Source organism: Ranitomeya imitator, chromosome 4, assembly GCF_032444005.1.
Source record: "Ranitomeya imitator isolate aRanImi1 chromosome 4, aRanImi1.pri, whole genome shotgun sequence".
Classification (NCBI taxonomy): Eukaryota; Metazoa; Chordata; class Amphibia; order Anura; family Dendrobatidae; genus Ranitomeya; species Ranitomeya imitator.
This window is the reverse complement of record NC_091285.1, coordinates 354741643-354768241: the sequence shown is the minus strand read 5'-3', so window position 1 is coordinate 354768241 and position 26599 is coordinate 354741643. Positions and strand designations below refer to the sequence as shown.

At 46.5% G+C, this 26599-nt stretch overlaps 1 protein-coding gene across 1 annotated transcript; it reads left to right on the top strand.

Annotated features, from left to right (window-relative positions):
- Positions 1 to 24716, top strand: DLD (dihydrolipoamide dehydrogenase). Its single transcript, XM_069765039.1, has 14 exons — positions 1 to 132; positions 2243 to 2321; positions 5902 to 5981; positions 7337 to 7405; positions 7763 to 7832; positions 7978 to 8078; positions 19565 to 19708; positions 19794 to 19895; positions 21622 to 21812; positions 22013 to 22183; positions 22855 to 23044; positions 23835 to 23972; positions 24192 to 24281; positions 24362 to 24716. The coding sequence occupies exons 1-14, from the start codon at positions 94 to 96 to the stop codon at positions 24425 to 24427; spliced, it is 1530 nt and encodes a 509-aa protein (XP_069621140.1). The 5' UTR covers positions 1 to 93; the 3' UTR covers positions 24428 to 24716.
- The last annotated feature ends 1883 nt before the right edge of the window (positions 24717 to 26599 follow it).

Below are 26599 nucleotides of genomic sequence, written 5' to 3'. Positions count from 1 at the left end.
CACTCCCCCTTGCGTCTGCGCGGTTCGTGGAGTCCTTGATCATCGCAGGAAGCTCAGACAGGGAGCGGAGTGGGTCACATTTACCAAAGCAACATGCACAGTTGGAGCCGCGTTTATTGCACCGTCAGCAAGGTAACGCCATAACGGGGGGAGCCGCTGCCGGGCACCTTGTCGGGACCTAGGGCGGTGCCAGTGCTTCCTCCGGCCGGCGTGTGACAGCTGGGCCCACAGTACTGGCACTGCCTGCCCCGGAGCCTTGCTCTCCGCTGACCTTCAGTGCAGGGTTCCCCTATAGTGGCCGCCATTGGTGCAGTTCTAGTCAGTGACATGGTCCTGGTGCTGTTGGTGTGGGACCCTCAGGGTGACAGCAGTTTGGTGTAGTGGGGTACCCAGCAGTAAGGAGCTGGACGTGCACCCCCTATAGTAAGGGGAACCCTGCACTACTTCATTACTGGGGCCCTAAAGGGAATAATTGGCCATCTGCTCCATTAGTTACTGCAGTGTGGGGCACAGACTGGCAACAGGTGCCCACCCTCATGTAATACGGGGTCTTCATGTGCTCTTCAGCCTCTACATCTGGGTGTATATAGCTGGATACTGGTGCAGGATACAGGGGAGGCTGGCGAGGAGACCCCTGTACCCCCCACGTGCCCACTAAAGCTTATGAGTAATCTGGCATCCTGTCACAGCATTTCTGTGGCTGAGCTTCTGTCTACGCAGTCCAATGTGCCGCAGAGTCATTAGATTTTCCATCCTTCCATCACACTACCATTTGTGGAGTGAAACTGCTTAAAGGCGTTCTCACAACTGCCCCTTTAACTTTGCGGCTCTCGGAGATGACTGCTGGAGGCGCAATAATACATGTCGTACATCCACCGATACATCTCCATCACTTGTGTGTTTTGTGTCATACCTAAGGAAGCTTCCCAGCCCCTCCGCCTGCCTCCAGGCTGTGGGTGACCTGACTCCTATGATTGAAATCTCAGCAGTGACCTGTCATTCACACATCGGGGACAGGCGGAGGGGCCGGGAATCAGACAGGGGGGAGAAGACCCTGAGTACATTCCGGCCCCTGTGCACCCAAATCAGCAGAAAACTGTAATAGATTAAATGGAACCTGTCACCCCCAAAATCGAAGGTAAGGTGAGCTAAGCCCACCAGCATCAGGGGCTTATCTACAGCATTCTGTAATGTTGTAGATAAGCCCCCGTTGTAACCTGAAAGATGAGAAAAAGACATTAGATTATGAAATCTATAACCCTGTATGTAACCCTTTCTCATGTACAGCACCATGGAATTAATGGTGCTATATAAATAATAATAATACTCGCCCAGGGGCAGTCCCGGTCCGATACTGGTTTGATGGGTGTCGCAGTCCGGGGCCTCCCATCTTCTTACGATGACGTCCTCTTTTTGTCTTTTTGCGGCTCTGGCCTGTTGAGGGCAGAGCAAAGAACTGCAGTGCGCAGGCAAGATAGGAGGCGCCGGACCGCAGCAGGACCGCCCCTGGGTGAGTATAATCTAACCTCTTTGTCTCATCTTTCAGGATACATCGGGGGCTTATCTATAGCATTCCAGAACGCTGTAGATAAGCCCCTGATGCCGGTGGGCTTAGCTCATCTTCGATTTTGGGGGTGACAGGTTCTCTTTAAATGAATTGTCTCGTCCAAATCAATAAGTCTGCGGTCACTCTGTGTGACTTCAGACTTCTAAACCCTCCCAGCGCATGCACTGTGGGATATGCGCTATACATACTCCCGGCCAGCGGGCGCATCCTCGTATGGAGCGAGGCCATGCCTTTTAGTGTCCACACTCACTGGATGGCCGCATCACTAGAGAGGGTGCAACCTGTCTCCCTACAAATGTATGGACCGAGGCTGCACCCACTGGCCGGGAGTCTGTACAACGGTCCTGGGTCAGATACTGGCAAATTCCCACAGTGCGCACAAAGGGACTGCAGACTTGTCTGTTTGGTCCAGACAACCCCTTGTAAAGAAACACAAAGCGGATTTCTTCACTAAAGGTACCAATGTAATCCGTATTACAGCCATGGCGTTACATTACAATATCAGGCTGACAGGTTTTCTTACCAGGGAATGTGTCAGCTGTAAATGGCTTTCAGTCTAAATTAATGTGTTACGTGTTAGAGAGGACCTTTCACCAAATTCTCATGTTTAATTAGTCACACGATGTAATATGGATGTTAGATGGCACATTGATGTTCTTGTATCTTTGTATTTAGAAGACCCACCTAAGTCACATCACCCCTGGGTTGAAAAGAATATGTGCTGCTCCGCTCCGAACCTACGCAGACCAACCATGTGAGTTCTGGCATCCTGATCAGTAATCTAGTAGATAACTAATGTTCCTGAACCTGCCTGTGGGGAATAATTGGGCAGTAGCATCAATAATGGCTGTCGCCTCACTAACTTTTCTTATCAGTCAGGCAGATATTAGGAGTAGTACGCTCCGTATAACCCCGCCCCACCTGTGATTGGCAGCAGCCTTCTGTGTACCGCCATCAGTGCTGGGGGCGGGGTTATACGGAGCTCAGCATTCCGAGATCTGCAGCAGAGAAAACACTGGAATCCGGGTCTTTGCCCCATGCATGATGCTCCTCTCAGATGGGCAAAGAAAACCTGCTGACAGATTCTCTTAATGTTTTATCTGACTTAATGTTGTGATATTTAGAACTAGAATTCAATAAATGTTCAATATATAGTAATACTTTACTTTGTCAGCATGTTATACATAAAGCAAGACCACTGGTTGGGTTCACACAGCGCTTTAATGTCACCTGGTTTCTGTTAGAGGTTATATTTGACCATTTCAATCCATCTTCTGTGGAGGCTTTTAATGGGGGTCTTCTGCCGTTCCATAATGTTTGACAGCAGGCGTAGCGAGTGATGGCCTTGCTAACTAAATAACAGAACCCGAATTGAATTGATCTGCCAAAAAATGTGGTATCTGGTGCTGCCTGATCCGTTCTGCAGGTCGGCACAGCATTGTGACTTCTTTCCATCTGGTGTTGTGATTCACATATGTAGTGTGATATGCTGGTGCTTTCCATTGGCAACTCTCGTGGTCTTGCCTAAATATTGAAATATATTTTATTCCCTCAATATAAGGCCGGCGTCACACTAGCGAGTTTTACGGACGTATGAGCGCATAAAATACGTCCGTAAAACACGCATTCCACACGGCCCAATTATTCTCTATGCCCCTGCTCCTATCTGCCGTATTTTACTGATCCGTATTATACGGCTTTCTACGGCCGTAGAAAATCGCAGCATGCTGCGTTTGTTCCCGTATTGCGCAAAAAGATCGCCAATGAAAGTCTATGGAAGCCAGAAAAATACGGATTACATACGGACCAGCAGTGTGACTTGCGAGAAATATGCAGCGGTGTTAGAGAAAAAAGCCGGCAATTCAGTGCGGTGTACAGTAAAATCACACTGACAGCTTACAGTAGAATAGGTAGAATAAAGGTGTACACATAGTATAGGGGTGTGTATATATCTATATATATATATATATATATATATATATATATATATATATATATATATATATATATATATATATATATATATATATATATATATATATATATATATATATATATATATATATATATATATATATATATATAATTGTCTAAGGGTTTTTCCGTCTGTCTGTCTGTCTGTCTGTCCTGGAAATCCCGGCTCTCTGATTGGTCGAGGCCTGGCGGCCTCGACCAATCAGCAACGGGCACAGCGACGATGAAGTCATAAAGGACGTAGACATCTCACGTTTCTGATTCAGCGAAGGGCACAGTATTGACGTAGATGTCATAATGGTTGCCATGGCGACGATGATGGCATAAAGGTTGCATCAACCAATCAGCGACGGGCACAGTCTGCTGCGAATTCTGGAATCATCATTGTCCATATACTACGGGGACATGCATATTCTAGAATACCCGATGCGTTAGAATCGGGCCACAGTCTAGTGTGTGTAATATATATATTACACGCATCTCGGCTTTGGGAAAATGGCCGCCGCGATCTCTAATGCGCACGCGCGGCATCCCGCGGCCATTTTCCTGAAGCCCCGTGCAGCAGAGCACTCGATCTGCGCACGCGCGGCCCCAGGAAGATGGCCGCCCCCACCGACGAAAGGGATGACAGCGCAGATCGCGCGCTGCTTGTTCATGTGCCCACAGTGGATTAGTCACCTCAACATGCGGACACCACTACGCCACCAACGTAAAGCTGAGGAAGAACCAGCGCTGTGAACACGCCCTCCCGACCTGACCAGCCTGATTGACAGGCGAAAACGGCGACTTTGGTAAGTTATTTCTCAGCATAGGTGGGGAATCGGGGTACACTATAGTAACACACAGCGCAGGCCCTATTTAACAGTATTTATATCTCAATCTCAAAAAACGGGGTGACAGGTTCCCTTTAATGTCACCTTGCTATTGTAAGGTGACATTAAGCCAGATTAATAATGGAGAGGCGTCAATTATGACACCTATCCATTAGTAATCCAATTGTCTGAAATGGTTAAAAAAACACAAACACATTATTAAAAAGTCTTTTAATGAAATAAAAACACAGGTTGTTTGAATATTTTATTATTCTGGTAATCCACCTGAAGACTTTCGCTCTGTGACAAAGAAAAAATAATAAACCAACAATATCCATACCTTCCGAGGATCTGTCACGTCCCACGATGTAAATCCATCTGAAGGGGTTAATTTTTTTTACAGCCAGGAGCTCTGCTATAATGCAGCTGTGCTCCTGGCTGTGAAACCCCAGCGAATGAATGGAAACTAGGTCAATGACCTGTAGTTACCTTCATTCGTGGTGAGGCGCCCTCTGCTGGATGTTCTTCGAGCGTGGGAAAAAATCAGAAAAGTTCCCAGGCTCGAGTTCATATGAGGACAACCAGCAGAGGACGCATCACCGCGAATGAAGGTAACTACAGGTCATTGACCTAGTTTCCATTCATTCGCTGGGGTTTTGCAGCCAGGAGCATAGGATGATGCCATGCGCAAAATACGCTGACACACCCTGCCTACGGAGGAGATACGGACCACTATTTTTGGGACTTTTCAGCGTATTACGGCCGTAAATTACGGACCATATTTTTATACGCTGAGTGTGACACCGGCCTAACTTTGAGCAGCTCTGGAGAGGGGACAGACACAGTATGGGACAATACTGTCTGGCAGAGGATGAGTATAAGTGATGGTGGTTCTCACCTGATGGTGTTGTGTGGAAAGTTGCTGCCCCATGGCTGGAAGAAAGGTTCTTCTTGACCTGTGTTTCTCAACTCAAGTCCTCAAGAGCCACCAACAGGTCATGTTCTCAGGATTTCCTTAGTATTGCACAGGTGATGGGATTAATGGTTGAGCAGTTGATGACATTATCACCTGTGCAATACTAAGGAAATCCTGAAATCTTAACCTGTTGGTGGGTCTTGAGGACTGGAGTTGAGAAGCACTGAGATATGATGGCAATAATGTAAACTGTCATGTTTAGGGGGGCTGTGCTGCAGGAATGAGGAGCCTTGGGATTCTAAATCTGCTTTTATTGATGCCAACTTGTAAAACCACTCTGGAATCCCAAGGCTCTTTATTTCCACAGCACAGCCCGCCTAAGAATGACCGCTCCGTAAGTTTGGAACATTTCTTTCTTAGTGCTGTCTGTATTGTTTGTTAGACCATTTTGAATAAGCGGACAGTTGGGTGTGTCACGATATTGTCCAATCGGTGACTATGTAGGGACACACCCCTATATCAAGGAGAATGGGAACGCTCAGTGTAAGTCGTATTAATTTCTTGAAAGCATGTCAAACCATTTGGATTGACTCATTTGCTTTTAAATTAATTGGTTTAAATTTGTCTTGAAGTGGACGCTGATGTCACAGTCATCGGCTCTGGTCCCGGAGGTTATGTTGCTGCAATCAAAGCCGCCCAGCTGGGCTTCCAGGTGAGTGTTGTGCACCGACACACATTTCTTTATCGCTTCATTGGGGGACACAGGAACCATGGGTGTATGCTGCTGCCACTAGGCAAAAAGAATTGTCTCCTCCTCAGCAGTGTACACCTACTGATTATAACTTATTATAACTGCACTCGTCTGTCTCCAGCAGTTCCATAGGCAATGACTGAAGCGATAGCGCTGATTCACGGACATTGCTGTATTCTATTATGGCATTTTCCGGATCGGTGGGGGTTGCAGCAAAGCAAAAGGCATCAATGCAGAAAATAAAAAGTTTGGGGTGTTAAACTGCTTGTCATATATTTCCTGAGAAATACAGTATATGTAATGTATTTTACAGGTCTGGCTTTACTATATGGAATAAGGGTTATTTCACAGAGCATTTATTATATGGGGTATTTTGTCCTTTTTAACTGGACAAAGGGAAGAGTAAACCAATTATTGCTCTTGTGTCTGCCAGGAGTGATGATGGCCTACTGGGTGCTGCTCGGTGGCCTTAGTGGTCAATAGACTTTATGGCCAGCACAAACCTTACTTCATCAGTCATTGCTTTCCTATGGCAACTCTTGGAAAGCGGTGGCAACTAGTGATGAGCAAGCGTGCTCGGATAAGGTGATATCTGAGCATACTCGTGTGCTAACTGAGTGACTTTGGTGTTCTTGAATAATATGTTCGAGTCCTCGCACTTGCGTGATAGCCGAAGCGCGTGCATTGCCTAACAGACAGACAATCCCTGCATGTGTTGAGGCTGTCGAACAGCCACGAGACATGCAGCCACTGGAACTTGAACATATTTTTCAGACATTCCAAAATCACTCGTTTAGCACCCTAGCATGCTCGAATAACACCTTGTCCGAGCGTGTTTGCTCCTCACTTGTCGGAAGCCCTCCGCTTCTCCAATTTTTGTAAGCTTCAGTCTTAACCACTGCCAAACATCATCAATTTCAGTTTATGCAAGTTTTTTTTTTTTATTCCCCACCTTCTTCCGATGGCTAGATAGATAGATTTTGATCTTTTCCTACTGAATTTTGTTGCGGTGACCAAAAATAAAAGCTTTGAATAATTATTTACTAATTGGGTTAAGTTACAAAAAATTGTGCAGATCTGCACTGCCTTATTGAATAACATTAGTCAAAGTGCAATTTTTTTTTTTTTTAATGTATATCCGATTGCACTCATCCAATGTATGTGGTTATGTGAGTGATCAGCTGGGTATGGGGCAGGCTCAGCCAGTGAGCCCGTTCTCTGCTTGGGATGTACAGTGGCTGTAGTTAATAGAGATCACTGGTGGCTTTGCTGGCTGATAAGCCTGGCATGTCTAACATTTATTCAACTTCTTTTAGACGGTCTGTGTGGAGAAGAATGAAACTCTTGGAGGAACCTGTCTGAACGTTGGGTGCATTCCCTCTAAGGTATATCTGAGTGACTCTGCTGGTTGCTCCTACTAACAAATGACATACGCGGATTCTGCAGTATAGAATTACCTGTATCTGGCTGCAGCTTTAAAAGTATTATCTGTCCAATGCCACTCCATTCCACATCGTAGAGGAATGAGAAAGAGGTTATATAGTCGCTCACCACTCGGTTACAATGGGAAAGTGATATGCATTCATTACTTGTTTACAGTCTTGTGCAATGTTTTAATATTGCATTTAAAATATACATTATGGACCGGGATGATGATGCATGTAAAGCACTGGAATATGATAGCACTATATAAGCAAAGCATAATAAACAATACATTGGTCTTCTCCCATGTCTTGTCCCAGGCCTTGCTGAATAACTCCTACCTGTATCATTTAGCTCACGGAAAAGATTTTGCGAGCAGAGGAATTGAAGGTAGGTTAAATAATACTTGTCAATTTTTTTTTTTTTTTTTTGCATGTTTTTCTCCAGTCACGTGTTTTTATTGGCATTATGACTTGTTTGTTGTCATTTCCCAGTAAGACCCCAATCTTCTTTTTTTTTTTTTTTTTTCTTTTAGTTACTGGCATCAGTTTAAATCTAGAGAAGATGATGGAACAGAAAAGTGGAGCCGTGAAGTCACTTACAGGTGGCATTGCACATCTCTTCAAGCAGAATAAGGTCTGGTTATTACACTTGTAGAACACCATAATATATATGCATTTATTCTTGGAGTATAACTGTAATATTGTCAGCACACATTAAAGGAGTTGTCCTGGCAATTTATATTTAACCTCTTGTTAGGATGGATCATTAGTATCAGATAATTTGTGGACACCTGGTACCCCACTGCTCAGCTATTTGCTCTGTAATCGCATTGATCGAAGTTTACCTTACACGTTCAGTATTTTAAATTGATATTTGTAAGCCAAAACCATGAGTGAGTTAAAAATGCAGAGGTGGTGATGTGTTTCTATTATACTTTTCCTCTGATCATCTCCTGGCTTACACATGCTGAATGTGTGAACTTAGCCTTATAGTTACTTTCACTGTGTAGCAGATGCTGGCTGTACGACTGAACAGTGACAGCTGATCAGTGGGGTGGCCAGGGGTTGGACCCACACAGATCTGATGTTGCTGACGCATCCTCAGGATAGATTATCCAGACCCCCTTTAACCCCTTTCTGACATTAGACGTGCTATCCCGTCGAGGTGGGGTGGGCCCGTATGACCACCGACGGGATAGTACGTCATATGCGATCGGCCGCGCTCACGGGGGGAGCACGGCCGGGTGTCAGCTGACTATCGCAGCTGACATCTCGCACTATGTGCCAGGAGCGGTCACGGACCGCCCCCGGCACATTATCCCCCAGCACACTGCGATCAAACATGATCGCAGTGTTCCGGTGGTGTAGCGAAGCATCGTGCAGGGAGGGGGCTCCCTGTGGGCTTCCCTGAGACCCCCGGAGCAACGCGATGTGATCGCGTTGCTCCAAGGGTCTCCGGTCTCCTTCCTCCCCGCAGCAGGCCCGGATCCAAAATGGCTGCGGCATCTGGGTCCTGCAGGGAGGTGGCTTCACAGCGCCTGCTCAGCAGGCGCCGGGAAGCCTCGAGGAGTGCACGTCAGATCGGTGATCTGACACAGTGCACAGCAAAGTGTCAGATCAGCGATCTTACACTATAACATGATGCCCCCCGCCCCCCTGGGACAATGTTAGGCTATGTGCACACGTAGAAAAATTTTGAAAATCCGCAGTGCAAAACCGCTGCGGTTTTTACTGCGGATTTATTGCGGATTCTACTGCAGATTCTGCTGCGGTTTTCCATCTGCAGTTTTCTATTGGAGCAGATGGAAAACTGCTGCGGATTCAGCACAAAGAATTGACATGCTGCGGAAAATAATCCGCAGAGTTTCAGCGCGGCTTTTTCCGCAGCATGGGCACAGCGTTTTTGGTTTCCCATAAGTTTACATTGTACTGAAAAATCATGGGAAACTGCTGCGGGTTCGCAGCTGCGGAAACGCAGCAAAATCCGCAACGTGTGCACATAGCCTGCTTCCAGACTGCCAAACAAATAGTGGAATAGCACATGATCAAAAAGACGGATATAAATAACCATGGTACCGCTGAAAACGTCATCTTGTCCTGCAAAAAACGAGCCGCCATACAGCATCATCAGCAAAAAAAAAGTTATAGTCCTCAGAATAAAGCGATGCAAAAATAATTTTTTCTATAAAATAGTGTTTATCGTATAAAAAGCGCCAAAACATAAAAAATGATATAAATGAGGTATCACTGTAATCGTTCTGACCCGAAGAATAAAACTGCTTTATCCATTTTACCAAACGCGGAACGGTATAAACGCCTCCCCCAAAAGAAATTCATGAATAGGTGGTTTTTGGTCATTCTGCCTTACAAAAATCTCGAATAAAAAGCGATCAAAAAATGTCACGTGCCCGAAAATGTTACCAATAAAAACGTCAACTCGTCCCGCAAAAAACAAGACCTCACATGACTGTGGACCAAAATATGGAAAAATTATAGCTCTCAAAATGTGGTAACGCAAAAAGTATTTTTTTGCAATAAAAAGCGTCTTTCAGTGTGTGACGGCTGCCAATCATAAAAATCCGCTAAAAAACCCGCTATAAAAGTAAATCAAACCCCCTTCATCACCCCCTTAGTTAGGGAAAAATTTAAAAAATGTATTTATTTCCATTTTCCCATTAGGGCTAGGGGTGTGTTTGGATTAGGGTTTCAGTTATAATTGGGGGGTTTCCACTGTTCAGGCACATCAGGGGCTCTCCAAACGTGACATGGCGTCCGATCTCCATTCCAGCCAATTCTGCCTTGAAAAAGTAAAACAGTGCTCCTTCCCTTCCGAGCTCTCCCGTGTGCCCAAATAGGGGTTTACCCCAACATATGGGGTATCGGCGTACTCGGGACACATTGGACAACAACTTTTGGGGTCCAATTTCTCCTGTTACCCTTGGGAAAATACAAAACTGGAGGCTAAAAAATAATTTGTGGGAAAAAAAAAATAAGAGTTTTTTTATTTTCACGGCTCTGCGTTATAAACTGTAGTGAAACACTTGGGGGTTCAAAGTTCTCACAACGCATCTAGAGAAGTTCCTTGGGGGGGGTCTAGTTTCCAATATGGGGTCACTTGTGGGGGGTTTCTACTGTTTGGGTACATCAGGGGCTCTGCAAATGCAATGTGACGCCTGCAGACCATTCCATCTAAGTCTGCGTTCCAAATGACGCTCCTTCCCTTCCGAGCTCTGCCATGCGCCACACGGTATGGGGTATCAGCGTACTCAGGACAAATTGTACAACAAGTTTTGGGGTCCAATTTCTTCTCTTACCCTTGGGAAAATAAAAAATTGGGGGTGAAAAGATCATTTTTGTGAAAAAATGATTTTTTTATTTTTATGGCTCCACATTATAAACTTCTGTGAAGCACTTGGTGGGTCAAAGTGCTCACCACACCTCCTAGATAAGTTCCTTAGGGGGTCTACTTTCCAAAATGGTGTCACGTGTGGGGGTTTCAATGTTTAGGCACATCAGGGGCTCTCCCAAAGCAACATGGCGTCCCATCTCAATTCCTGTCAATTTTGCATTGAAAAGTCAAACGGCGCTCCTTCCCTTCCGAGCTCTGCCATGCGCCCAAACAGTGGTTTACCCCCACATATTGGGTATCTGCGTACTCGGGACAAATTGTGCAACAACTTTTGGGGTCCATTTTCTCCTGTTACCCTTGGTAAAAATAAAACAAGTTGGAGCTGAAGTAAATTTTTTGTGGAAAAAAAAGTTAAATGTTCATTTTTATTTAATATGCAAATTGCCTCTTCTGAGAAAAAGAGGACTTAAACTCTATAGCGCCACCTATTGGAAGTAGCGATCCTACAAGTCACAATCAACTCTTTAACGAATCGTGCAATATGACTTAGGATAAAAGCCAAATTAGTATCTCAATTCGCAGACACGGTGTTTCGGGCTGTTGGCCCTCGTCAGTGCGAAGTATGAGAACTAATTTGGCTAGGTGAGAGGCTCTGGACTGGGGTCTAAGGGGTATTGTTTCTCCTTATGGAGAGTGACATACCATCTCTGGCTTGTCAAGGTAAGGAGGCTTATTTGCCGTACAATGCTCCTCTGGGAAATATAATATGCAAATTGCCTCTTCTGAGAAAAAGAGGACTTAAACTCTATAGCGCCACTATTGGAAGTAGCGATCCTACAAGTCACAATCAACTCTTTAACGAGTCGTGCAATATGACTTAGGATAAAAGCCAAATTTTATTTAAACATTCCAAAAATTCCTGTGAAACACCTGAAGGGTTAATAAACTTCTTGAATGTGGTTTTGAGCACCTTGAGGGGTGCAGTTTTTAGAATGGTGTCACACTTGGGTATTTTCTATCATACAGACCCCTCAAAATGACTTCAAATGAGATGTGGTCCCTAAAAAAAAAAAAATGGTGTTGTAAAAGTGAGAAATTGCTGGTCAACTTTTAACCCTTATAACTCCCTAACAAAAAAAAAATTGGTTCCACAATTGTGGTGATGTAAAGTAGACATGTGGGAAATGTTACTTATTAAGTATTTTGTGTGACATATCTCTGTGATTTAATTGCATAAAAATTCAAATTTGGAAAATTGCAAAATTTTCGCCAAATTTCCGTTTTTTCACAAACGCAGGTAATATCAAATAAATTTTACCACGAACATGAAGTACAATATGTCACGAGAAAACAGTGTCAAAATCACTGGGATCTGTTGAAGCGTTCCAGAGTTATAGCCTCATAAAGGGACAGTGGTCAGAATTGTAAAAATTGGCCCGGTCATTAACGTGCAAACCACCCTTGGGGGTAAAGGTGTTAAAGGGGTTGTCCACTACTGGGGCAACACCATCTTATTTGTTATATTCCTCAATCAAAAATAAAAACGATCTATACTGTCTGCCAGTCCATTCCTGTGACTTCAATGTCTGGTCTCCAGGGGATCATGTGACGCTGTAGGGCTGACATTGCACATCAGCAGCCATTGCGCTCACTTCTTTGGACTTAGAGGGTGGAAGCAGATTTCACTACTTTTGGCTGGCATTTTCATCCAAAGAAAGTGAAAGTAAAGATGCCCTTTAGGCTATGTGCACACGTTCAGGAAAGTGTGCAGAATTTTCCTGAGCAAATGCGGACTACTTTCACAGGAAATCCGCACTTGTATTTTCTTTATCGCCTCTCATTGGGGGACACAGGAACCATGGGGTGTATGCTGCTGCCACTAGGAGGCTGACACTATGCAAATAAAAAAGTTAGCTCCTCCTCTGCAGTGTACACCCCACCGACTGGCATTATACTCTTCAGTTTAGCTTAGTGTCAGTAGGAGGTGGACACGGGTCTTTCATTAGACCCTTATCTACCTCAATGTGCGTCGTTTCTTTTCAGGTTTTCCGGAAGGGATACAGGGTGAAGAGTCACACCTGTATTCCCACAAGCGGACTATGAGTACGGCGTGTACTGCCACCCCGTATCCTCATAGATCCCTCAGCAGGACCAAGAGCCTGGCACACAAGCGTGCTCAGAAGTCCGGTCCTGGCCCGTCCCCCACCCACTCGCCTACCAGAGCCTGTCGGTCGGAGGAGACGAGGACGTCCATCACAGCTCCTATGGACGTCTGATACCTTCTCAAGGTTAGTAGCAGACGACGTGGGATTTTACTAGGTGAGTATTTCTAAAGGGGTTCCCAGGACTCAGCGCGGGGTCATCGCTGCATTTGCAGCACTTTCCCCGTTCCCTGTGCGGTGGCTCTTTCTGACGTGGCGTTTTTTTCTGCCAGCCGCGCTACCTTTCCATGCCCCACCGCGTTCCTCCAGCGGTCGCCGTTCTTCCTTCAGGCCCCGGCCTCCCGGGGCCTGCTTGCGGCACACTCCTGCCTGCAGCTTTTCCCCCAGCGGTCGCTGGCTCCTAATTTAGGCCCCGGCCTTTCCCGGGGCCTACTTGCGGCGTACCACCTGCCCTCAGCGTTCCCCCCCCCTCAGCGTTCTATGCGGCGGCCGCTCAGGCGTCGCTCACCTCCACAGCCAGCACCGTTGCTTCCGGCGGTCGCCGGCTCCTAATTTAGGCCCCGGCTTTTCCAGGGCCTACTCCGGCGACTCTTCACCGGCGGCAGCGCTCCCTCTCTTAAATGCGGCGGATGCCACGCCGCTCTGCCGGGCAGCGTCTGCGCCGCAGGGATCTTCTCTCCGGTCACCGGCTCCTAATTTAGGCCCCGGCTTTTCCGGGGCCTACTCCGGCGACTCTTAACCGGCGGCAGCGCTCTCTTTCATGCGGCGGCTTCCGCGCCGCTCTGCCGGGCAGTATCTGAGCCGCGGGGGTTCTTCTCAGCGGGCACCGGCTTCTAATATAGGCCCCGGCTTTTCCGGGGCCTACTTCCGGTGCCGCTCTCCGCCCACTTCCTTTTTCATCGGGCGGGCTTTCTCCCGCCCGACAATCTGTGCCCTGCTTTTCCCCACCCACCGGCACCATCTTGACTGGCTCCGCCCCTTCCTCCACGCCGGCTGCCGGACACTCAGGGCACGAGTTTTTCTCTATCGTGCCACACACCTGCGCCGGAGAACTCCGCAGAGCGATCCTTTCTGGGGGCACAGCACACCATCTGCACCGGAGATCCACAGCATCTTCCTACAGGCCTACAGCATCCTGGTATCTGTGCTTTTCGTCTGCCGTAAGTAGCTCTGCACTGCAGACTGACACCCCCCTCTGCCCCACTGTCCCCTAACCCTCTGGCATTTTCTTCAGGGACCTCTGCAAATGTCTAACTCTAAGGGGGTCCTCCTACTTCTTCCTCTTCTGCCTCCGCTCTGTCAGGCTCTGCAGCAACCCGATTGTTCCCACCGCTCCCAAGATCCCCCGGCCGATCCGCCCGAGAGTGATACCCCCATCCCAGGCTGGGCTACCTCTCTGTCCCAATCGGTGGCCGATCTAACTCTGGCGTCTCAAACTTTGGTGTCCGTGCTGGATCGGTTACCCCTGCAGACCTTGCAGTAGCCAGCGGGTCGCAGGAAGCTCCGTCCGAGCCCTCCATTGCTAGCCGCAAAAGGTCCAGACAGGAATGCCGGTCTGAGTCCTCTTCTCGCTCCATCTTGCCACTCGGTCCTCCTCTGCGGTCGGCGTCCTCCCGATCCTCCTCCCCTGAGTCAGGCGAGGCGTTCTCTGATGCGCCTTCGGAGCATGTTTCGGAGTTGGATTCCAACCAGATCGCTACCATGAGGGATGGTTCAGAATCTCATTGGAGCGATAAATCTAACCTGTGTGGCATCAAGGAGTCCTCTACGGAACCCGCAGACCAGGCGGTTTCGTTTAGATGGGCTAAACCACCTTCCAAGTTTTTCGCTCCTCACCCGGAATTCGAGGAGATTATGACCAGAGAAAGAGAGAACCCGACCAGACGCTTTCAGAGAGGAAAGCGACTTGGCGTTTTATATCCCTTTTCTCCGGAGCTCACTGCTATTTGGACGGCTTCTCCCTTGGTGGATCCTCCGGTTTCTAGACTATCCACCAACACGGTCCTCCCACTGTCCGGCGGAACATCTCTGAAGGATTCTAACGATAGTCTTAGAATCTTTTGCGAAGTCAGCCTTTGAAGCTGCCGCAGCCAGTCTTTACCCGGCCTTTGCTTCCACTTGGGTTTCTAAATCCATATCCAAATGGGCCAAACAGCTCCGTCAGGGCATTCTGAACGGTGTTCCTTCCGGACAGCTGGCCGGACTTGCCAACCAGATTTCTCACGCGGGTGAATATCTGGTCTCAGCCTATCTGGACGCCGCGTCTTGTGCGGCTCAGGCGTCCAGCAATGCGGTTGCCATCCACCGGACCATTTGGCTTAAGGCCTGGCAGGCGGATTTGTCCTCTAAAAAGTCCCTTACCAGCCTGCCTTTTCAGGGGTCTAGTCCTTTTTGGTTCTAAGCTAGACCAAATCATTAAGGACGCTACTGGGGGCACAGGCTCCCTTCTTCCCCAGGCCAAGCCTCGTCGCCTCTCCTTTAGATGTCCATTTCGGTCTTTTCGGCCTTTTCGTCGCTTCGCGGCATCAAACTCCTTCTCCCAGCAGCATCAAAGGCCACAGGCACGCCAAGAGAAGAAGGCGGCATCCTTTAGGCCCACTCCTTCCTGGCGTCCTCGCTACTCCCAGGGTAGGCCCTCCAGGACTGGAAGAACCACCTCGGCCTGACTTTCGGCTAGTCGACATCCCACCTCCCCGGCTGGGCAGCCGTCTCCTCTTCTTCAGGGACGTCTGGATCTCCTCAGTAGAGGACGCATGGGTCAGAGAAGTTGTATCCTCGGATACAAGATAGAGTTCGTTTCTCGACCCCGGGATCGATTCTTAGAATCCCGAACTCCAAGAGATCCCGCTCTAGTTCCAGGTTTCTCCGCAGCCATCACTTATCTCCTCAATGCCGGGGTAATTGTTCCCGTCCCAGAAAAAGAGCGGTTCACAGGTTTCTATTCCAACCTTTTTGTGGTACTGAAAAGACGGCAGGGTGCGTCCCATTCGGGACTTCAAATTACTGAACAGGAGAGTTCGTCTGAAGCACTTCAGGATTGAATCCCTTCGTTCAGTAATTGCTTTCATGGAGGCTCAGGAATTTCTGTGTTCCATAGATATTCAGGACGCCTACCTCCACGTTCCGATATTTCCGGGACATCACCGAGACCTGCGGTTTGCAGTGCTTCAGGAACATTTTCAGTTTGTCGCCCTGCCGTTCGGTCTTGCAACCGCCCCAAGAGTTTTCATGAAGATCATGGCGGCGCTGACGGCCATCTTGAGGGTCAGAGGCCTGGTTCTGTTTCCATACCTCGACAACATCCTCATCAAGGCTCTGTCCTTTCCTCAGGCTCAGGAAAGCCTGTCCATCGTCGACACCCTAGCCCGTTTCGGGTGGCCGGTCAACCGGAAGTAGCCCTGCCTTATTCCTCAACACATCATCTTTCTGGGCGTGCTCTTCGACACTCATCAGAGGAAGGTCTTTCTTCCCGAAGACAAGAGATCCTTCCAGTCCCTGGCAGGTGTTGATGACGGACGGCAGCCTGCTCGGCTGGGGTGCGGTGTTTCGCCACCTGACTGTACAGGGCCGCTGGTCGGTGCAGGGGGCAACCTTGCTGATCATTGTCCTCGAGATCCGGGCCATTTTTCTGTCCCTTCGTCACTGGAAAAGGATTCTCAGGGGTATTCCAATTCGAATCCAGACGGACAATGCCACGGCGGTGGCTATGTCAACCATCAAGGGGGGCCTCGGAGCTCCTTGGCCGAGGTATCAAAGATCCTCCTCTGGGCAGTGGCAACAGTTCCGGTGATATCCGCGGTGCATATCCCCGGCGTGGACAATTGGGCCGCCGATTTCCTCAGCCGCGAGGGCCTCGCGGCAGGGGAATGGTCCTTGCATCCGGAGGTCTTCCATCAGATTTGTCTTCGATGGGGGACTCCGGACGTGGATCTCACGGCGTCTCGAATGAACAGGAAGGTTCCGCAGTTCATCTCCAGGTCTCGCGATTCTCGCCGTGGGCGTCGACGCTCTGGCCATTCCTTGGTCACAGTTCGTGCTGCCCTACCTGTTCCCACCCCTTCCATTCCTTCCCAGACTGTTGAAGAAGATCAAAGCGGAAGGGTTGCCGGTCATTCTGATCGCTCCGGATTGGCCCAGGAGAGCTTGGTTCGCGGAGCTCGTCAACTTCTCGCGGACGCTCCCTGGCGCCTTCCAGACAGGCACGATCTGCGGTCTCAGGGTCCGATCTGACACCCGAACTCTCGGTCGCTCCTTTTAACGGCGTGGTTTTTGAGACCGCAGTTCTAGGAGCGTCCGGCCTTTTGGATGGGTGATTCACACCATGATTCAGGCTCGGAAGCCTTAGTCTTCCAGGATCTACTATTGTACCTGGAAGGCTTACTTCCGTTGGTGCGAGTCCAACCGTGTTTCATCTATGTCCTTTTTTCACTTCCTTCCCTTTTTGGTTTTCTTCAGGCAGGACTGGATTCGGGCCTGGCCCTTAGTTCCCTGAAGGGCCAGGTCTCTGCGCTTTCCATCCTTTTGTTTTTCAGAAGACTTTAGCTTCCCGACCACAGGTTAAGACCTTTCCTCAAGGAGTGGCCCACGCTGTTCCTCCGTACAGGGCCCCTGTGGATTCATGGGATTTAAACCTGGTACTGGACTTTCTGAGGGTTTCCCCCTGTGAGCCCCTCAGGGAGATTCCCCTGTTAGTCCTATCTTGGAAGGTGGCCTTTCTTGTGGCCATCACTTCTATCCACTGCGTTTCCGAGTTGGCGGCTCTTTCTTGCCGTCCTCCGTTCTTAGTCATCTACCAGGACAAGGTGGTCCTCAGGCCTCCGCCTCTTCCACCTCAACGAGGACATCGTTCTACCTTCCTTTTGTCCAGCTCCGACTCATTCTTTGGAGCGATAGTTGAACAAGCTGGACCTCGTCAGGGCAGTGGGGATCTACCTGGATAGAGCGTCCACTTTCCGAGAGACTGATTCTCTTTTCGTCATTCCTGATGGCCCGCGCAGAGGCCAACCGGCTTCCAAGGCGACTATTGCTCGCTGGATCAGAACTGCAATTCCGGAGGCTTACTGGGTTAAGTACAGAGTGCCCCCTCCTGGGATTAAGGCTCACTCTACCCGGGCAGTCGGCGCCTCCTGGGCGGTGCACCACAGGGCTTCCGCCCTACAGCTTTGCAAGCGGCAACTTGGTCTTCCATCCACACGTTCGCCAAATTTGACAAGGTCCATACCTACGCTTTGGCGGACGCCAGCCTAGGCAGAAGGATCTTGCAGGCGGCAGTGGTGAGTCCTCTGGCCTGATGGAAGTCTATTTTTCCCGCCCTAGGGACTGCTTTGGGACGTCCCATGGTTCCTGTGTCCCCCAATGAGAGGCGATAGAGAAAACAGGATTTTTGGTTGCTTACCGTAAAATGTTTCTTGAAGCCTCCATTGGGGGACACAGCTCCCTCCCAATGTTTCTGTTGTTATCTGTTCTATGACTGTTCTCACGTTTACAGTTCTCAAGTTTGTGGTTATGGTTTTTCAACCTTTTTCCTTTCTCCTACTGCTTTCTCACTAACTGAAGAGTATAATGCCAGTCGGTGGGGTGTACACTGCAGAGGAGGAGCTAACTTTTTTATTTGCATAGTGTCAGCCTCCTAGTGGCAGCAGCATACACCAATGGTTCCTGTGTCCCCCAATGGAGGCTTCAAGAAACAGATTTTACGGTAAGCAACCAAAAATCCTGTTTTTCGTTTTGTTTTTTTTGGTTTTTTGCTGATTTTTCGCGTTTTTTTTTTTTCCGGAGCTTCCCAATGCAATAATATAGCGGCAAATCTGCAAAAAATGTGGAAAATTAATAAACATGATGCGCTTTTTTTTTTTCCACGATGTGTTTTTATCGCGGGGGAAAAAAATGCAACATGTGCACAAAAATTGCGGAATGCATTAAAAATTATGGGATACTTAATGTAAGCATTTTTTAAGCGGTTTTGAAGCAAAAACCGTGAAAAATCCGGAACGTGTGCACATAGCCTTAGCGTCACTAGTTGTCTGCAGGGCTCATGTGGAATAATGTCACGGGAAACCGGGCACCAATGCTGCAGGAATGGCACTGGAGGGGAATATAGTCTATTTTTAGACTGGGGAGTATAACCATTGGGAAGGGGTTGTCTGAGTAGTGGATAGCCCCTTATAACTGACTGGTTTCCTAGCAGCCAAAAAACCCCAATATATACTTTGCATGGGGAAAAAAATGGATATCCCTAAGGGTATGTTCCCATGTCGCACTTCTGCAAAATTTGCATGAAAATTCTTAAAATAGGACAACCAGCACTTCTACTCTGAAATGCTGCAGATTTTAAAATAATAAAAATGGAAATGTATTGCATTTTTCAGTGTGAGATAAAGCCCACATAGTTTTTGTTGCAGCATCTGCATTCTCCATGTTATTGGAGGAGTCCACACAATTCTTGATAGGCAGTGGCTGCTGTGATGGTCCAGGAGGGCCATTGATTTACTTGTTTTACATTTAATTATTGATACAGTGGCTTTATACTGCTACAACAAAGCTTGCATGCCAATTACCGGTATGTATACATGCACTTTTCTGTACTCACTTGCAGTGTGTCTTGTGCAGGTTGCACATGTCCAAGGTTTTGGAAAAATCACAGGGAAAAACCAAGTGACTGCAACAAAAGCAGATGGCAGCACGCAGGTTATCAACACTAAGAACATCCTTATTGCGACGGGATCCGAGGTTACCCCTTTTCCAGGAATTGAGGTATTGTATCACTATAATGCAGTTTCTGACAAGCAAGTATTTAAAGTTCTTTTTGCATTAGTAATCTAGTTCCGTCATGTTACAGATTGATGAAGAGACCGTAGTATCCTCCACTGGTGCATTATCCCTGCAGAAAGTGCCAGAGAAGATGGTGGTCATTGGGGGTGGAGTCATTGGTGTTGAATTGGTAAGATGAGGCACAAATATTGACTTACAATTGGTAATAAATATCAATAAAGAGGCGCTCCACTCTTGAGAGAACCCCCTTCTCATTGTGAATATTTGCCCCTGTTGAAAATAAGAACACTTCTACTCTCCTCCTGTGCTGTATCAGCAGGTTTCGTTCTTGGGGCTCTCGCGAGCTTGTTCTTGTCACGTGGTGTCACTTCCTGGAACGGCGTCAGCATGGGAGGGGAAGTATAGGTGGTATTTTAACAGGCAAACATTCAGAGTGAGAAGGGGTTGACCTAATAGCGGACAACCTCTTTAACCCCTTCCCGCCCCTGCCTTTTTTTTTTTTGCATTTTCGTTTTTTGCTCCCCTCCTTCCCAGAGCCATAACTTTTTTTATTTTTCCGTCAATTTGGCCAGGTGAGGGCTTATCTTTTGCGGCACGAGTTGTACTTTTGAACGACATCATTGGTTTTAGCATGTCGTGTACTAGAAAACGGGAAAAAAATTCCAAGTGCGGTGAAATTGCAAAAAAAGTTCAATCCCACACTTGTTTTTTGTTTGGCTTTTTTTTTCTAGCTTCACTAAATGCTAAAACTGACCTGCCATTATGATTCTCCAGGTCAGTACGAGTTCATAGACACCTAACATGACTAGGTTATTTTTTATCTAAGTGGTGAAAAAAATTCAAAACTTTGCTAAAAACAAACAAACAAAAAACGCCATTTTCCGATACCCGTAGCGTCTCCATTTTTCGTGATCTGGGGTCGGATGAGGGCTAATTTGCGTGCTGAGCTGACCTTTTTAATTATACCACTTTTGTGCAGATATGTTCTTTTGATCGCCCGTTATTACATTTTAATGCAATGTCGCTGCGATCAAAAAAAGTAATTCTGACGTTTCTAATTTTTTTTCTCGCTACGCTGTTTATCGATCAGGTTAATCCTTTTTTTTTTATCAGGCGATTCTGAATGCGGCGATACCAAATATGTGTAGTTTTTTGGTTTTTTTTTACATTTTATTTAGGATGGGGCTAAAGGGGGTGATTTAAACTTTTTTATAATTTTTTTTTCATATTTTTTAAAACTTTTTTTTTTTTTACTTTTGCCATGCTTCAATAGCCTCCATGGGAGGCTAGAAGCTAGCACCACTGGATTGGCTCTGCTACATAGCAGCGATCATCAGATCGCTGCTATGTAGCTGAAATTCAGGTGTGCTGTGAGCGTCGGCCACAGGGTGGCGCTCACAGCAGGCTGGCATCAGTAACCGTAGAGGTCTCAAGGACCTCTACGGTTACTGTCCTGACACATCGCCGACCCCCGATCATGTGACAGGGGTCTGCGATGCGCTCATTTCCAGCCGCGCGGCCGGAAGCGGTAGTTAAATGCCGCTGTCAGCATTTGACAGCAGCATTTAACAGCTTAATAGTGGCGGGTGAATCACAATTTCACCCGCCGCTATTGCGCGCACATGTCAGCTGTACAAAATAGCTGACATGTCGCGACTTTGATGTGGGCTCACCACCGGAGCTCACATCAAAGGGGAGACACGACATGTGCAGTACTAGTACGGCGCATGTCGGGAAGGGGTTAAATGTTTAGCACAGACTGCAACGATTACAAAGACGCTTTGCAAAATCCAAACTCCTGCTGTAGCGGTTCATGTCTGCCTATCCTGCAGAATGATGTAACTATCTAATGTAGAATTACCTGTACCTGATGTTTGGCTGCTCATCTTTTTCAGGGATCTGTGTGGCAGCGATTGGGAGCAGATGTTACAGCAGTTGAATTTTTGGGACATGTTGGTGGAATAGGAATTGACATGGAAATCTCCAAAAACTTCCAAAGGATTCTTCAAAAGCAGGGTCTCAAGTTTAAGCTGAACACAAAGGTCACTGGTGCGACTAGAAGAGCAGATGGGAAAATTGATGTTTCGTAAGTGTGGCACGCTTCCTATAACATGTGATCCCTGGCACTATATAATGTTTATGAACATTCCTGTCTAATATATGTCATTGAGGGATGTGGTACGATGCTCAGCGTGAAGGTGATTGGCGTATGTAATAAGTGCAGGGGGAAAGCTGGTCCTTTATTCCTGCTCTATAACAAAACCACGTTCTCATTTCTGTTCACAGCATTGAAGCAGCGGCTGGTGGGAAGGCAGAAGTAATAACCTGCGATGTTTTGCTTGTGTGCATTGGTCGTCGTCCCTTCACGCAAAACCTTGGCTTACAAGAGCTTGGAATTGATCTAGATAACAGGGGGAGGATCCCAATCAACACTAGATTCCAGACAAAAATCCCAAAGTAAGGAACATTATTTTTAGTTCTGTTATTCAATTACCTCCATGCAGTGGACACAATGCATAAAAAATATTGCTAGGAATTGCATGCAAGACCCTAGACTTATGCTCTATCCAGCTGTACCTTGGAGCTATATAGAAACTTAATTGCTAGTTTACTGTATATGATTTACATCTGAAACTTATGATCCTGGTAAATAATGGAACTGAACATTAGTAGAGAATGCGGCCAGGTTCCTGCACATTACTTGAACACCATCACCTATGTGCAGAATTATAACGAATAAGACTAGAAGTTTTGATTGGCACACCTCTGCTTGTTTCTCAGTTTCAGCTGTAACTGTAGAGTACGTGTCACTGGGTCAAAAGTGTCCAGTTTTTGCTCTTGTTTTACTGCCCTGTGAGCAACGCCTCTTTATCAAAGAGTGTAGAAATATGCAATGAACTTACAAAAATAATCAGAGGCAGTGAGAATAAAGTGGCAAAAACTCGCTTCTTAAGACCTAGTCTTGGCTGCTCTTTTTAAATCTTACCAGTCTATACTCCCGCACCCCATCCCTCTTCAAAGAAAAATAACAGTCGTGAGCTTAGTGTCTACTGATTGGAATTCCAAGCTTAGGTTGTTTTGAGCTATCTTTCATTTCATTGCCTAACTGTTCTTCCTTCTTTACACAGTATATATGCAATTGGTGATGTAGTAGCTGGACCAATGTTGGCCCATAAAGCTGAAGATGAAGGTATAATCTGTGTCGAAGGCATGGCCGGTGGAGCAGTCCATATTGACTATAACTGTGTGCCATCAGTGATCTATACTCACCCTGAGGTGGCTTGGGTTGGAAAATCAGAAGAGCAGTTAAAAGAAGAGGTATTGTGGTATAAGACTAGTCTTTAAGATTTCACTGTTGTTTGACTTGTTGCCTGGTTTAAAAAGACTTCACATTACAGAGGCAGCAAAAGCATATAAAGGTTAAAGGGAATCACAAAGGCTACATTCCTGTAGATGTAGGGTTAAACGGCAGGTAAATGGCATCAAAATCATGTTAGCAGTCTTTACTAGAGCAGTGGCTACAGCGAGACGACAAACTTATGCACTCCCTGCACCGCTCGCTTCCAGTCATCAAGTGCTGTAATCCCTCCCCGGTGCATTTACAGCCTGTCTTCATACATAAGTGCAGAGCAGGCTGCCAGTCTTTAATTTCCTCTCCATGAAAGCTGCAGGGGAGGTAACCTCAGAAGGTTTCCTCCGCAGATCACATATTGTATGTGCAACTTCTGTGAGGAGCTTTTCACTGGTGAGCCTTCTAGCATAAAGGAATTCAGTGGATGGCCTTTTTTTTTTTTTTTTTTTTTATGTTAAATTGTCAAGTTTTGAGTGAAAAGACAGTTGCAAAGTGTAGAAGCTACTTTGTTTGTATGAGGTCCTTTTGCTGAGTTTTCGGCACAGACACTCGGGCTTAGTGACTTGGGAGGGTTTGGAGAGCTTCTGCTCCAAAATTGGTCTGCATGCTCTTTAAAATGGACAAGGCACAAATGCAACTATGATTCGTGGCCCTTTTCCGTCTGTTTTTTTTTTTTTTTTTTTTTTTTTTTAACCTGCATACTTTGGTGGAAATGGCAGGATGTTTCATTGACGGCTAATAAGAGTTTCTCCACAGGGTGTGGAGTACAAAGTTGGGAAGTTTCCATTTGCTGCCAACAGCCGGGCAAAAACAAATGCAGACACAGACGGCTTGGTCAAAATCCTAAGTAACAAGACAACTGACAGAATGCTGGGAGCACATATTCTGGGCTCAGTAAGTTTCTTTGAATCATATAACATGGGCTGGAAATATGGTCGTGTGAAATTGGCCCTTGTGCTGTCCATGAGAGAAACAACATGATGTGGACAGCACGAGGGCAACTGTTGTTCAATGATGGAATTGTTTTAAAAACAAAAAAAGTATTATAATGGGGAAAAAAAAATTAGTTGTGTTGTGAATGTGGCTAGGCTACTTAATTCTCGCTGATTACAGGGTGCCGGTGAGATGATTAATGAAGCCACGCTTGCCATGGAATATGGCGCCTCCTGTGAAGATGTAGCCAGAGTATGCCATGCCCATCCAGTAAGTGTTTGCTGCTGTGTTTTTTCTTTGAAACTTTCATTCTCTACCCAAATAATACATAAGTTGTTTCTTCCTTGCAGACGGTATCCGAAGCCTTCAGAGAAGCGAACCTAGCTGCGTCGTTTGGAAAAGCCATTAATTTTTAAGTGGCTGAAGAAAGCGGTTGTGTGTACATAGGTTTCTTATAAGGCGATTAGATATCGGTCATTGTTTCATACTGTCCAATGGGCGCATGTCAGATCCAAGTATTTAACAATGTTTGGAATTAGAAATGTACATGACTATGGCCTGTGTACAAAGCACTTAATATAAATGTTGGTTTATACTGAGAACCTAATACATTATTCTGGAAGCCATGTCTAAGATGATTGTTTGATGCGAAAGATCTGTGAACTAGTTGTCTCATCTGTCTAACGGAGATGTATTCATACTTCACACAGCGTCTGTGTCTTTTATTCTTTAAATAAAAAAAAAAAAACACTTAACGGAATAGAATAAAGTGCTTATAATAGATATAATCTAGAGTGGGTGCAGAGAAGGATGACCAAGGTTAACAAGGGAATGGGTACCAATACAGATTATCACACTAGCTGTAATTTACTTTGTAAAGACAATTCACACTAAAGGTACCGTTACACTAAACAATTTACCAACTATCACGACCAGCGATACGACCTGTCCGTGATCGTTGGTAAGTCGTTGTGTGGTCGCTGGGGAGCGGTCACACAGACAGCTCTCTCCAGCAACCAACGATGCCGAAGTCCCCGGGTAACCAGGGTAAACATCGGGTTACTAAGCGCAGGCCCGCGCTTAGTAACCCGATATTTACCCTGGTTACCATTGTAAAAGTTAAAAAAACAAACAAACAGTACATACTCACATTTCGATGTCTGTCACGTCCCCCGGCGTCCACAGGGTTAAAACTGCTTTCAGCAGTTACCGAAGACCTTACCACAACCGAGACTGGGAACCATCCGACCCAAAAAAGAAAGGTTCGGACTTTAATGCTTCGTCATCTTCCTCAAGAAGAAGAAGAAACTATCGTTAATAGAGATCTTCCAGTAGGGGGCAGGTTAAAATTCTTTTATGCTCAGTGGGCCAAAATAACTTCGAGCAATTGGGTTCTGGGTATAATCAATTCAGGGTTAAAATTAGAGTTCAGGGAAAGACCTTCTGAATTTTATATCTTGACTGCCCCTGATTCCTTAGACCAACAAAAGGCCCTTGAAAAAGAGGTCCAAATGTTAAGACGGAAAAAAGTCATAGTGGAGGTTCCAAAACATCAACAGGGGAAAGGGTTCTATTCCCCTTTATTTTTAATCTCCAAGCCAGATGGATCCTTTAGAACCATCATAAACTTACGGAGATTAATCAAACATCTAGAGTATCATGCCTTTAAGATGGAATCGATTAAAACGGCAACTAAACTTCTCTTTCCCAGATGTTATATGACAGTCCTGGATTTAAAAGATGCGTATTACCATCTGCCCATTCACCAGGATCATCAACAATTCCTCAGAATGGCGGTGCGCTTAAACGACCAGGTCAGACACTTTCAGTTTGCTGCAATGCCCTTTGGTCTATCTATGGCACCGAGGGTGTTTACTAAAGTCATGGCAGAAGTAATGGCCTATGTCAGAGAACAGGATACGTTAATTATACCCTACTTGGATGACTTCCTGGTAGTGGGGAATTCCTTTTGCCAGTGCAGTACTCGCCTAAATCATGTAATATCTTCCTTACAGGACTTGGGTTGGATAGTCAATATGGAGAAGTCAAGACTCGACCCATCAACAACTCAGACTTTCCTAGGTATCCTGCTGGATTCGGAAGTGCAACAATGTTTCCTTCCGGAAGAGAAAAAGCAGAGGATTGTGCAGAAAGTCAGTACGGTAACAAGGAAGCCAGATCTGACTTTAAGAGACGCTATGTCCCTTCTGGGATCTCTAACGTCCTGCATACCAGCCGTCCAGTGGGCTCAATTCCACACTCGAGTGTTACAGGCCCAAGTCTTGGATACAGAGAGAAGTCTTCAAGGGCAATTAGGGGGAAGACTCAGGTTGTCCACCGCCACTCTACACAGTCTCAGATGGTGGTTAAACAGAAGACATTTAGGGAAAGGAGTACGCTGGAGTGTAGTACCAGACAACACGGTCACAACCGATGCCAGTCCAATAGGTTGGGGAGCTCATATAGGAGATGTTTGGACTCAAGGGCAGTGGTCTCTCTTAGAGGCTCAAGAGTCCTCAAATTGGAAAGAGCTCACGGCAGTGAAGAAGGCCTTACTCAGGTTGCTTCCATCTCTGCAGGATTCACAT

What these genes read in the sequence shown, in the direction of transcription:
- DLD (XM_069765039.1), top strand. Translation starts at nt 94, where the DNA reads ATGCACAGTTGGAGCCGCGTTTATTGCACCGTCAGCAAG. An exon ending in TTTATTGCACCGTCAGCAAG is followed by an intron (nt 133 to 2,242) that starts GTAACGCCATAA and finishes CTTTGTATTTAG; the next exon opens with AAGACCCACCTAAGTCACAT. An exon ending in AAGAGCAGTTAAAAGAAGAG is followed by an intron (nt 23,045 to 23,834) that starts GTATTGTGGTAT and finishes GTTTCTCCACAG; the next exon opens with GGTGTGGAGTACAAAGTTGG.